General features: G+C 43.2%; 2 protein-coding genes across 8 annotated transcripts in view; both read right to left on the minus strand.

Moving 5' to 3' along the window:
* Nucleotides 1-1,325: 1,325 nt before the first annotated feature.
* Nucleotides 1,326-6,626, minus strand: LOC135708691 (uncharacterized). Its single transcript, XM_065230796.1, has one exon. The coding sequence runs from the start codon at nucleotides 6,624-6,626 to the stop codon at nucleotides 1,326-1,328; it is 5,301 nt and encodes a 1,766-aa protein (XP_065086868.1).
* A 6,211-nt stretch (nucleotides 6,627-12,837) lies between these two features.
* The window catches only part of LOC135708690 (rap1 GTPase-activating protein 1-like), a 265,252-nt gene continuing 263,788 nt past the window's right edge, over nucleotides 12,838-14,301 (minus strand). For all 7 annotated transcript variants that reach the window (XM_065230789.1, XM_065230788.1, XM_065230793.1 and 4 more), the window contains one exon: nucleotides 12,838-13,326. In XM_065230789.1, coding sequence (XP_065086861.1) covers nucleotides 13,183-13,326 — 144 coding nt within the window. In that variant the 3' untranslated portion in view covers nucleotides 12,838-13,182. The remainder of the gene's footprint in view (nucleotides 13,327-14,301) is intronic.

Consider the following 14,301-nt stretch of genomic DNA (forward strand, 5'->3'; position numbering starts at 1 on the left):
CCGCTACACCCCCCCCCCCCCCGGAGCTGGTGCGATCAAGCCGGATAATGTTGTGGTCAGGCAACAAAAAGCTGTCGCCGGACTTTAGATGGGTCTCGGTTAGAAGGCCCACGTCGATGCTGTGCTTGCGGAGGAAGTCGGCAAGCTCAATATGTTTTGCTCTTACAGAGCAAGCGTTCCAGGTAGCGATGGTTTAGACACCATATTGGATGATGAACTTACCGAGCACTTGAATCTGTTCGGGCTTATTGCGGCACTTACGCAGAGCACCGGTCATGTTGATAAAAATCTCCATAAGTTCATCTGATGAGAACAGATCGGGATTATTTGTTTAAGCTGTTGGTTGCCTCCAGAATCCAGGGGGGATGGAGAGTGTCCAGCAGAAGATCCAGACGTTTCTTGAGGGGGCGCGGATCGCACCCTGGGATTCGCTTGTCCATGAAGAGGCGGAAAGTCCTCCGTCCTGAAAGCCGGGGCCTTATCCTTCCTTCGTGCTGGTTGATTGTTGGTGGACGCTTGATTTCGGATGCGCTTGAAATCCTCGCGTTTAGGCCACTGCTTGTTGGATCCTTGGTGAGCACCACCACAGTTGGCGCATTTGGACGCCACAGCTTCATCCGCAGCACATTCGGAGGTGGCATGGTCTTGAGCGCAATTTCCGCAGCGTGGCTTAATGTTGCAGTTGCGGGTACCGTGTCCAAAGTTCAGACACCGCTGGCACTGAGTCACATCGCGATGGCCGCCACGGTATGGCTCCCAGCGAACGATGATGGAATTGATGGACCGGATGGCTTTCAGTGCATTGAGCGTTACCGTTCCCTTCTGGAAGTGTACCAGGAAAATGCTATCCGGGTACGCCTTCACATTCTCGTCTCTTCTTGTCATTCGGTACACAGCACTTGGGGCCAGCTTGTACCTGTCCCTGATTTCATGTTCGATAAACTTCGGGTCGAAATTTGGTAGGCCCCTTGTTGGCGCGCTCCTTGGCACCAAGGTGGAGAATTCTACCGTCAAAGCGAAAACAAGCGGAATCGGTGCAGATGTTCGACCAGTCCAGCGAATGTGGGTTTGAAGGTGGCAGAAGAAAAGGAGGGCAATCTTACTATTTTTAACCTTTTATTCTTCGATGTTACCACTACGCGATACAAAATTCAACTCAACTCATTCACAAATGGACTGCTTCTTTTATGCCCATTCACAGATGGGACAACGTATAATGGGCGGGGCGTTGCGCACTATTCTATGTTGTCTTCTTCTAGTTGGCTGTTGTTGATGCACGTCGCTTCTACTGCTGCCGCTGCTTCTGTTGGTGTGCGTCATTTGGTTCATTTTGGTGGTCTTTCCGGAGCGAACGGTTCGGTCGCGAACATATTCCCCCCAGGCTGGGAAGAATTCACTGAATGGATGTTGTCGTTGTCGTTGTCAGCAATCGGAAGGACGGATAGTTTGGATACCGCTCGTCTGTAGATGGAACCTTCAACGATGATGTCTACCGCCCGCACCAAATTGTCGGAACCTGGGTAAATCTGAACGACCTTTCCCATCTTCCAGCATTGCGGTGGGATATCCTTCTGCTCGAGTAGCACGATCATACCAGGGCGAATGTTTGGCTGTCTTTGGCGGTTTTTTCCCCTCGGTTGCAGGTTCAGCAAGTAGTCCCGGCTCCATTGTCTCCAGAACTGCTCACGGAGGTACTGTAGATACTGCCACCTTGACAAGCGATTGGTTGGTATTTCATTGTAGCTAGGCTCCGGTGTGGCTATCAGAGGACGACCAATCAAAAAATGGCCTGGTGTCAAAATTTCGTCGTCTGGATCTGGTGTTGAACAGAGAGGCCGAGAATTCATTATAGCCTCAACCTGGCTAAGTACTGTCGCATACTCTTCGAATGTCAATTTGGCGTCTTTTAGAGTCCTCTTCAGATGATACTTAGCGGTCTTCACTGCACTCTCCCAAAGGCCGCCAAAGTTAGGAGCTTCCGGCGGAATGAATTTCCAGGAGATTTCTTTCGGCTGGCAGAAGGATGCTATCTTGTCAACGGCGTCGCAGCTTCGGAAGAGTAGATATAGTTCGTGTAATTCAGACTTGGCTCCCTTAAAGTTGGAGCCATTATCCGAAAAGAGCTCTCGGCAAATGCCCCGTCGGCTGACGAAGCGCTGAAGTGCAGCTAGGAACGCGGCGGTTGAGTTGTCAGAAACTAATTCCAGGTGAACAGCTTTGGTGGTCATGCAGATAAACACCGCGATGTAGGCCTTGACTATTTTCGGCTTGTGACGACCTTCCTTGACAAATACCGGTCCGGCATAGTCGATTCCAGTTTTCAGAAACGGTTCAGCGCGTGTTACTCGACAGGACGGCAGGTTTCCCATCAGTTGATTAGAACCTTTAGGCTTCGCCCGGAAACATGTGATGCAGCTTCTGGTAATCTTCCTGACGGACGATCTTCCATCCAGCAACCAAAAACGCGATCGGAGAGCGGCCAATAGGGCAGTTGGACCAACGTGCAGGTTCTCTTCGTGGTATGTACGGATGATTTGATCGGTGATTGGATGTTTTGGAAGTAATAGTGGATGCTTGGTATCGAAAGGTAGCCGAGAATGTTGAAGCCTTCCTCCAACGCGCAGCACTCCATCGTTGTAAATTGGATTCAGAGCAGCAATTTTCTTACACGGTTCGTTAGATGTCACACGATAAATTTCATCACCCAGAGCTTCAAGCTGAATGACCCTTACAATCAGCTGTAAAGCCGAGCGTAGTTCTTGGATTGTAGGATGACGCTGGAGGACTCGTTCGTTGCGAGATTTCAGTCGACAGTTACGGATAAATCGCTGGACCAACGCGATAATCCGTTGAAGCTTTCTGAACGAGCTGAACTTAGTAAATACGTCCATCTTCTCCTCGTTAACGGCTGGTATGGCGGTTACAGTTACCTTTTTCAACTCCGGAAGATCTTCATCTGGGATGTCATCAGGAATCTCTGACTGGTATTGGTCGGTGCTTAGAAATGTTGGCCCATTCCACCAAAGTTCATTGGTGCTCAGGGCGTGTGGAAATTGACCTCTGGACACTAAATCGGCGGGGTTTTGTTTCGATTTGATGTACTTCCACGTGCAGTCTTCGGTGCTTTTCAAAATCTCTGCAACGCGGTTGCGCACAAACACTTCAAGGGATGATAACGGCTTCCGTAACCAGGCAAGCACCACCTGACTGTCACACCAGAGAACAACTTGCGATATCTCCAGTTGGAGGGAGTCCAGTACTTTCACGAGTAGCCGGGCAAGTAGCCGGGCACCGAGTAATTCTTTGCGTGGAATGCTCATCTCAGCCATCGGGGTGACCTTGGACTTGCTGCACAGCATGTTGAGTCGAGCCTTACCATCCGGTAGGATACAGCGAATATAAATGACCGCCCCGTAAGCAACCGCCGAGGCGTCGGAGAAGCCATGGATTTCGATGGCGGTAGCATCAGAAGAAATGGTGCATCGAGGAATCTTGATTTCACTTACCAAAAGCAGGGCTTCACGGAATTGTGTCCAGGATTGTAAAAGTTCTCCTTCCAACGGGGTGTCCCACGGAAGACCGGATCTCCAAATCCTCTGCATGATCATTTTAGCGATAACGGTTACCGGCGTCACAAGACCCAGCGGATCGAACAGTCTTCCAATTTCGGATAGCACCGATCGCTTCGTGGGTTGGTTTGCTTCTCGATCGGTTTGATTGGTGCTGAACACAAATTCATCTCGTTGTGGGCTCCAAATCAATCCCAATGTCTTCATAACGTCGATTGAGGTGTTGTCCAGACGTACTAGTTTCTCACGGTCGGCTTCTGGAACGTTTTCCAGTACTTCTGCTGTGTTAGAGCTCCATTTGTGGACGGGAAATCCACCTCGTCCAAGTAGCTGTTGAATTTGGGTTTGACTTGCAATGGCTTCCTCTACGGTGTTCGCACCTGAGATGACATCATCGACGTAACAATCTAGGCGGATGATTCGTGCAGCGAGTGGAAATGAATCGCCTTCATCGTCACAGAGCTGCATCAAACATCTGGTCGCCAAGAATGGGGCAGCGGCTGTCCCGTAAGTAACGGTTGTGAGTTCCAGGACACGGAGGGGTTCTTCCGGGCTTGACCGCCAGAAAATTCGTTGAAAACATGCGTGAAGAAGTGCCATGCGTATCTGTCGATACATTTTTGAAACGTCAGCAGTAAATACTATCTGATATTTCCGAAAACGTAACAGGATACTGAAGATGTCACTTTGCAGTGTTGCTCCAACTAGAAGAACGTCGTTTAATGACTTTTCGGATCGGGATGCCTTGGCAGAGGCGTCGAAAACAACTCGCATTTTAGTTGTCGAGCTCGATGGACGTAGGATGGCTTGATGTGGCAGATAATACACACGTTGATTGGGAACATCATCAGCTTCGTTCACCTCTTGACAATGCCCTAATGCTTCATACTCATCAATAAATCGACAATACTGTTGCTTCAGCTCTGGATTTTTCTTGAATCTTCGCTCCAACGAGAGGAACCGATGCATGGCCAAGTTTCGGTTGTCTCCTAGCTCTTGCACCGATTCGCGGAATGGCAAACTCACCACATATCTGCCTGTCTCGTCTCGATGATGGGTAGACTGGAACACTTTTTCGCACTCATCTTGCTCAGTGGGTTGTGGTTCTAACTCCGAGATCTCTTCCAGCTCCCAGAACTGGCGAAGGACTTCAGAAATAGGATCCGTCAGGGCAGCTAAACACTGCTGGGAGGTTGACACGTCATCGATGTCCCCTGCAACTACCCATCCAAAATGGGTTTCTTGCAGTTCCGGTAACTTTTCACTCAGTTGAATACGGCCTGTCTTCAGCAATTGCAAAAAATGGGAGATACCGATTAGCATATCGATATCGGAAGGAGTGTGGAAATTAGGATCTGCCAGAAGTAGATCGGTGTCGATTGGCCACTCCGAAACGTTGATTTTCGTTGCTGGAATCGCTCCCGTTATCTCAGGAACTACGAGACATTCGATAGTAGTGCAGAAGTCGGAATGCCTAGACTCCACTTCCACCATCATCCTCTCCTTGGCGTAGGTTTTGGACCCACCGATTCCAGCAATGGGTACATGTGCCGGTCGTCTTTCGGTGGCCAACCGGTCAGCCATTGCCTTGGATAGGAAGTTGACTTGAGAGCCGCTATCCAACAGAACACGGCACGGGGTTGTCCATCCACGAGAATCCTTGATTTGCACTACAGCGGTCATGAGCATCACGGTTTTGGCAGCTTTGGAATGGTTACACGACGCAACATTCTCGATGACTCGTTGAGACTCCGAGTGGTTCACGGAAGAGGTTTGGCAAGCTGGTTCTTCATATTGGCTTGTTGGTACCACCTCCACTGCATTCGAATCTGCTTGTTCATGCAACAGAGTGTGGTGTCTTCTCTGGCAGCGAGAACACGTCTTTTTGGATGAACAATCGATGGCTCGATGACCTGGGCGAAGGCAGTTGAAACAGATTCTCAACTCCTTCACTTTTTCAATCCGTTGAGCCGGTGACATTTGATGGAACTTCGGGCATTCGAAATGGCGATGGTTGCTAAAACATACCTGGCAGGAACTGCTGGAAGTCACAGTCGTTGCAGGGTGGGCTTTCTGGTTAGTTGGTTTCGAACCCTGTTGTTGCCTTGGATTTGGCTCTTTTGACGTCATCTGGTGCCGGTTTTGGAACCTTTCCAACACCTGGCATTCGCTTCGAAGAAAGGCCACAGTTTCTTGGTACTGGGGCAGCTTGGCATGCTGCTGTGTCCTCTCCCATAACTGGAGTGTTTGATCGTCCAATCGTGAAGTGAGGATCTTCGTGAGGATGAGACCAGATAGTTTATCAACTACCAGTCCCTGGTACTCGAGACCGCCAACATGCCGGTTGAATGTCTTCACTAGCTCGAGTAAGTCTTTATGGTTGCGGATGGTCATCGATTTCATCTCGAGCAACCCTTCGAGATGCGTATCGACGATTACTCGTGGGTTTTCATATTGGTCACTGAGCTGTTTCCAGGTTTGTTTGAAGTTGTTGTCAACGATTATTTTTGCCGTAATCCAACCGGAGGCATCACCCGTCAGCGCCTTATCGAGATGATGCAGCTTCACTGCATCGGAATCTGCGCTGCGTCCGACAGTATCTTCAAACATCATTCGAAACTTTGGCCAATTCTCCACCTTTCCATCGAAGGTGGGAACTGGAGCCCGCAGTGATTGCTGCTGGATGATCACGGATGGATTTGCACCCCCTTCACCGGAAGGGGAAATGGTTTCGGTGAGCAGTTCAAGTAAGGAAAGCGTGTCAGTGTGGAGAGCGTCGAAAATGTCCAGAGCATCATCTTCCAGTGCAATATCGTTGTAGGGGGTGACAGCAACTACTGCTTGGTGAATTGAAATGAACTCGTTGTAATGTAGTTCGAGCTTTTTCGAAAACACCTTCAGAAGCGATGCACTAATTTTGCTTGGGGTATCCTCGGCTTCTTCAAGTGTGCGACTTATCGTGGACACCTTTGCCTGAATTTGGCAACGCTGGTGAACTAATGCTGCCTTGCCATCATCTTCTGCTTCCTGCTGGGTAGACTTTCTCGTTTTCGGCATTTTGATTCAATTTATTCACGCTTGAATTCGATGTCGACACGACACTGGTTGGATATCCGGTTCGAAGGACCATATGTTGGCGCGCTCCTTGGCACCAAGGTGGAGAATTCTACCGTCAAAGCGAAAACAAGCGGAATCGGTGCAGATGTTCGACCAGTCCAGCGAATGTGGGTTTGAAGGTGGCAGAAGAAAAGGAGGGCAATCTTACTATTTTTAACCTTTTATTCTTCGATGTTACCACTACGCGATACAAAATTCAACTCAACTCATTCACAAATGGACTGCTTCTTTTATGCCCATTCACAGATGGGACAACGTATAATGGGCGGGGCGTTGCGCACTATTCTATGTTGTCTTCTTCTAGTTGGCTGTTGTTGATGCACGTCGCTTCTACTGCTGCCGCTGCTTCTGTTGGTGTGCGTCATTTGGTTCATTTTGGTGGTCTTTCCGGAGCGAACGGTTCGGTCGCGAACACCCCTGATGACGACCTTGAACGGTTTTTCACCGTGGGTGAAGAATTCCACCTTGGAAGTCCTCAGGTGGGCGATGACCAAGTCATACTCCGCTTTGGTGCGGAGCACCACCTTGGTGCCGACTCTGCCCAATTTGAATTCGGCTTTGAAGCCCAGCGACGCCAGATCCGCGATGAGCTCGTTGAGATGGGCATTTTTCACCACCAGCGGAGGTAGCTTCACTCTTGCCGCGCTCATGTCAGCAGCATTTTCTTTATCGGCAGCGTCACCGAAATCTCCGTTCGTCGCAGAGGCATCGTCTCGACCAATCGTGCCATCAGACTGGCCTCGGTTCTTCTTCCTTTTCTTGCTGCGTTTTTCCAACACAGCCGGCTGGATATTCCCATCCATGGGGAGAACAGCAAACCTGTTCGAGGTAGGCACACCGGAGCTTCCTTCACCGGAGTTCTGGACCTTCGCCGGGCTTCGCGACCGATGCTTCCCCATTACGGGGCACACACACACGCACGACAAACCGCGAAAGAGAGAGCGCAAACAATATCGCCACGAACTTATCAAACAACTCGAGAGAGCGAGCTAACACCGAACTGAACTACTTGACGATCAAGCAGAGGTTGAGCTAATTCCATACAGCAGCAATCTTTTATATATTTTCAGGTTAAAGCAGAATGATATGCAACCAAGTGGTATAAAAGCTACAAAGACTTCTCCCATTATGAGTAGATTGCTATCAAGTAGCGACACTGGCTCTTTTCCTTTTGCGTACACGGCGAATGAGAACGACCCAAATTTGAGTTTAGTTCACTCATAATCGCCAAAAGTGCAGGAACTCAGCGATGTGTAAATTTGTATCATGGTTTCCTGTGGAAAACCTAAAAAATCTGCCACAAAATGAGGAAATTGACGAAAATTTTATTCAGTCTCGTGGTAGTACCAATAGACTGAGTGAATCCAATCTTTACTTTTCTCAAATTCGGGAATTTTTCCCTGGAAAATCTTGGAAAAACCTGGGAAAATATGAGGCAAATTTACTCATCGCTGAGTTCCTGCACTTTATTTCTTATTTCTGAGATAACTAAACTCAAATTTGGGTCAATCTCATTCGCCGTGATATCACCTTGAAAGATATCGGCACCGGTGGTTAGCGTGATTACCTCTCATCCCAGCAGGGCTGGGTTCAACCTCAGTCGCACCGGCATGTTCTGAGGCATAACATATCTGATCCCATCTTCCTTCAAGAAGTAAAGCCGTTGGTCCCCTGTTCATGAGTTGATGGGTCGATATGTAGGGTCCAGGTGTGGGAGCTGCCTTCCTGGCGTCGTCCAGCATTGGAGCTCAGTACGGAAAACAATTAATAGGTCCTATCTACATTGATCGATTCTCTTTATCGATACTCTCTTTCGTAAATAACTCGGCTTCACAAATGTTTCCTGCCGTCTTCGTCGAATTAGATGCTAGATTGTTGCTTCTTCCATCGAAAATATCCGGCCGTGCCGATTCAAAGTTGATCAAGGTTGATCAAAATAATTTGTACCCCTGCTTCCAGTTTGATTACATGAGCATTTTGTGTGGTCGTTGGTTCTGAATATGGACAAACAGGCAGATGAATTCTATTCCTACTCTTTACTGTAATAAGCTTGGTGGCCCTGAAAAGAGCCGTTTTGTTGCCAAAGTTGGTGATGATTCCTCCGAAACCAAACAGAGTGCGTTTCTGTCACTTCAAAACGTAGATGACATCCATGGCCGCTTACGCTTGGCGTGTTTAGTGTAGGTGATAGCATCACGGATCTCATTTTTCAGGAACACCTTCAGCACACCTCGTAAATCAGACCGGATATACGTCAGACACCGCCACGGCGAGCCAGACGGCGTTTGGTTCTGAGTATGGCGATGAGTGTGCAAAATATTACGCATTTCCATCCTCCCTATTCGCACGCGCCCAAGGATCGGAGGCGAATGCCACTTCGACTTGTTTCGTCTACTTACTACCCTCTGGCGACTGTGCTGGGGAAGCAGCATATGCATGTAGGTAATTGGTGGATTTGTTAGTTAATTCGACGCTTTTGGACAATGCTGGACATTTACAAGTTTTACAATAGTTTCTTGTTGAAAATTAACATTTGGAAGCATTGTTATCGATGCGTAGCCATATTTCTGATCGATTGGTGATAAAATTATTGAAATTGGACCAGGGGCAGCTGAGTTATTAACGTTCAAAATCTTTCTTAATTTGTTACATGTTCCATTTTCGGTTTTCACAAAGTGTACCCCCATATAGAAATCAAAGACGTAGTCCTACGTCAAAAATCCCCACCAGCAACATGAATAATAAATTTTGTACCTTTTATTTAATGGAGCAAAGTTGATTATTAGAAAGGCGTGAGCAAAACATAAGCTTTTCCCATATTAATTGCCATATTAACTTCAAATGGTCACTTGTAGTCAACTTTATTTTAGAGATTTTTAGCCTTAGGCTAGTTTATCTCTTTAAGTCAACAAAGGCTTTCTTTCTTGTATTTCTGAATGATCTGTTTTTCGAGCCTAATATTTTTCTAATATATGTTTAAAATATATAGAGTCTATTCTTCTTTCTAATAACTTTCAAATTATTTCGCATCCTCACGTAGTATCCGTACTCTGTACTAGTGCGTCTCTGGTTCCTATAAATTATATTCGCGTTCAAGTTCTGTTTCCTTTGTGATGATCAACCAATTTGTGTCCCATTTCTTCGCTTTGTTGCCTTCAATTCACAGCTTTTTGTAATTTTTATAACACTGGACATTGTTTTGTTTGTTAACAATAATAACACTTTTGTGTATGCTGACATCAAATTGATTGAAACATTTAATTCTTTGCTGCTGTTTGATGTCTGTATTTATTTGTTGGCGTGCAAAATCTACATATTTTATGTGTTTTCTATTTATGACATTCACTGATTGATTCGTTTATATTTTTTCTGCATTGTTGCTATAAGCTGATATGACAAGTTGTTTTTAGCAAGGTTTGCACAAACTGCTTCGATCCGAAAAAGAGCCTACTTTGTTGCAAATAACTTTCATGGGGCACAGAGGATGGTCAATTTGAGTTTTCTTTTAATTTATGTTTGTTTGTTTTTTGGGAATGTTGTTAACTTTGGTATCAATTCATTTAATGTTGTATCTGAGAGTACTTGTGTAACTTTTCATTTTTTATGTTTTTCATATGTGCTCGCTTTGGAGACAGCTTCACGTAGAGTGAATTATATGTAGAAGGCAGTATGTTTCCAAAAAAGTCACCATTTTTAGATAAATGTTTGAACTAAAACAAGAGATAGTCTACATTTTAAAAATAGTATTTTCTAGAATTTTATTTTGTTGTAAGGCTTGAAAGTTTATGTCTGCTCAAGGTTCCTAGGATTCCGTGAATGCTTTCTGTTTGTCCAATTTAATGGTAATTAGAAATGTGTATTGCACGTATATTATATTTTCACTCATTATGTGCTTATGCGCTTCGATTTGTCTTTGTTTCTCTAAAAACTATGTACTAGGTTTTTAAAACATCTGGTAGCTAATCGGATTGTTTATCAACATCATATTTTTGGTTTGTTGGGTTTGCGATCTCTCAATTGTGGAAGTCATTCACATTGAGAGAAAGAGCTCATTCTACTCGTTGATTTTTTCAAACTTATTAAAACATGCTTTTTAGCTAAAAAAAATGAAAAACAATGTAAATAACGTCGTGTTAAAATATACCTCAGTTGAATACGTTTAGCTCATAATTTCATGTAAGAATTACTAATAAATATGATCAAATCATTGTTAATCATTGATTAAGGTTGTATAAATATTTAGATTGTAATTGACATTTACAGCATAAGTTTCCATTATGTACGGGAACCTCTTCAAAATAATTTGAATTGTCAACACTGAGATGAAGCATTTGGCTAAAACATGTATGTACAGGTTCGTCTTTTTCAATTACATAACGATTTTGAAAACAACAAAAAGCAAAAACCACAACTGATGCCGAGCTATCGATGGCCAAAGCATTAACTGCAATCATAGGCTAATCTCCCAGTAGCATACTTGCCACAAATTGGATTTAGAAACTTAAATGCGACTTATTCAGTTACAATCAAGTCATTGCAGCTTTTTGTGACATACTTTGGCCGTAACCACACTAGTAAGCAAAGAATACTAGACATGACATCATTTTGTGTGAATATGCAGTAGTGGTTTAGAGAACCGGTCTTGTGTGTCGTTTTTTTTTTTTGTAAATCTTAACTGAAGAAATGAACGGATCGTGTTACAATTGTGGAACGAAAGACAACGAAACGTACCACGCTAGCTTTGATTTTAGATAAAGAGCGCCTTTTTTAAGGAGATTACGAAAATTTGTATATGTATTAAAATAAATTAAAATGAAGATCTTTTTACAGAAAACTCGTACAATTTAATTTCTCTCTCTTACTACCTATATATTTTTGCTCTGGATTAAAACAAGATGGAAAAAAAAATGTGATGACAACCATAACAACAAACCACGACGACCACCGATGGAGGCGATGATTACGATTGTGCACCGAAAGTTGTTATGATTATAATAAGATTGAAGCTAGCTGATTAGAAGCTGTGCTTCTTCATCTAATTTGCATTCCATCCCTTGATTGCGCTTCCATTCCATTCCATAGCTAAACGATATAGTGGTAGGTTTTTTCCTTATCGCATAATATTTGACCCGTATTTATTGTGTTGTCATTAGGGTGACCATTTCCATGTTGGGTGATCCAAAAAATCGATTTAAAAAAATGACTTCTTTTTAATTCACAATTTTTGAACCACTGAGCCGATTTCAAAGCAGTTATTATAGCAGTTGAGAAGAGAATATCTGTACAAAAGAATGTGATCAATCTTCGTGGTGTAGATGTGCTACCGTCATAAAAAAAACTATGATTATAACCAATATAAAAGAGCCAATTCTGAGATGGCATTTTTCCCGAAATTAAAATCGGTTATCTTTTCCAGTATTTTAACCGATCATATCCGAATAATCCTCTAGGAGGCACAACTCACAGTCTATAATATGATTGTGTACGACAAGAGAATCACAGTTCTACAACTCTGGATGAGATTTGTGGTAAGTATACATAGTACGTTTTTGGACAGCATGCAGCACTTTCCAAGTTCCTCAATCTTGCTAATGCCGGTAAAGCATTTGTGTTTGCACAGAATGGTGCAGATAGCATTAAGAATTTGAAAGGGATGAGAATTATCCCTGCTCACTACTATCGATACGCCCTACAGGAGATCACACAAGCCCAGGATTAACACAAAGGACTTGTAGAACGGATTCGGATAGCTTTGAAAATGATCCATCCTGAAGAAAACTTCCACGTTATTAAGGAATTACATGCTTCGGTGAACCAAATTGCTTTGCCAACAGCTGTTGCATCTTTTTTGAATAACTCTGAACACAAGGAATGAATAAATGAAAGGTAATAAATCCTTTTTAAGAAACATATTTTAAAATTGGAATTTTGTATTTGTTTTTCATGGTTTTCATGGTTTGTAGACAGAGGGCGCAATATGTTTTTATATCTTTCCTTCAAAATTTACGCTTTTTTTCACAGCATATCAAAAAATCAGCGAAGTTTTTTTTTCGTTTTTTATAGGAGTAACTTAAAGAAATATAACTCAAAAACGAAAAAACACATCACTGATCAATTGATATGTTGTGTAAAAAAAACCTTAATTTTCAAGGAAAAATATAAAAACATATTGCGCCCTCTGTCTACACTGGAAACCATGAAAAAACTAATACAATCAAAGTTTTTCAATACAAAATTCAATTTTTTTTAAATCATTGTATTTTTTACAAGTATTTTTAATCACCTTTCATTTGATATTATGATCTTTAAGTGGTTCAAAAAAAAAATACAAATAATATTTTGCGATAAGGAACAAAACTAACAATTTTTAAGTTTATCTTTTTCATATAGAATGGCATATATATAACGAAATAACGAAAATGGTGGTGGGTGATTCGGATGATGATTTCTCTCTGATTTTGGTTTTCCACTCGAGTTTATCAGTGCTTCGGTTTCTTTACTTAAAGGGTTCGGTTGCGGCCGCTGGCATGTACTCCTTCAGGAGGTCACGTAGTCGTAGAATTTCTTTGCCGGCAGCGGCCAGGTCGCCTTGCAGAGAAAGTTCACGCTCCCGTAGCCGTTTGATGTCACGCTGGCAGGTCTGAAAATAAATGGATAATAATTTACATTTAGAAATTAAGGAACGGAATGTTTCATTCACACTGCAGTATCAGTGTACATGAATGCTATTTATGAATCAGTTTAATTCTTCTTAATCCGTCAGTGTTCTTGCAAGCGACTACTACTGCCTCTACCCTTAACATAAATTAACTACTGTTCCCATAGATGTCACCACGGTACCATTATGATCGCGCACGGATAGGACCCGATTTGTACATAGTGTGATAAAAGGAAATATTGAAATGATAAATTGACCGTCCTGCCATAGCGGAAGTATGGGAATCTTTAAACGTTTATTTATTGTAACATAACAAGGACAGTACATAACAAGCAATTCCAATGATACGAAGACAAGTGGCGACATCTATGGGCAGGTACAGTAGCTAAAAAGTAGAGGCAGTAGTGGTCGCTTGCAAGAACAATCAGTTCTCGCTAGTATCGTTTAAAAAAAACCAACTGTCAGCTATTGTGGATAGTACACTAATAAAGATTTAAAAAAAACTTCAAATTTATCCAACATCAGAAAAATTGTCTATACAGGGCCGGTAATACTTGCTTGAAATGTACCACCATTATTATCACATAAAATGCCTCACATTTTTAAAACTTTTAGTGCCGACATTTTTTAAATGCATGAATTTGTGATTTTTGAATATGAACAAGATGTTATTTTACAGAACATGCCATGAACAATTTGCCAAGAACGCTTCATATACAGTAGTTTTATTATTATCAGTATCGTCCTATGCATGGTCGTATTTATATTTATGGAAACTCAGGGCCATAAATATGTGGGAACCCATCGAATGCACCAAGTGGATTTGTACAGTAATTAATTTTCAGAATCTTCAAACCAAACTTCTTACTAATTAATTTATTCCTTTATTTGTATCTTATGATTAATATGATCCCAGGCCATTTTTTCAATCTTGATTACTGTCGTGGCGGGCTTTTT

Source organism: Ochlerotatus camptorhynchus, unplaced genomic scaffold (assembly GCF_037179485.1).
Source record: "Ochlerotatus camptorhynchus isolate MF236.1 unplaced genomic scaffold, CSIRO-AGI_Acam_v1.1 ptg000331l, whole genome shotgun sequence".
In the NCBI taxonomy this organism is placed as follows: domain Eukaryota; kingdom Metazoa; phylum Arthropoda; class Insecta; order Diptera; family Culicidae; genus Ochlerotatus; species Ochlerotatus camptorhynchus.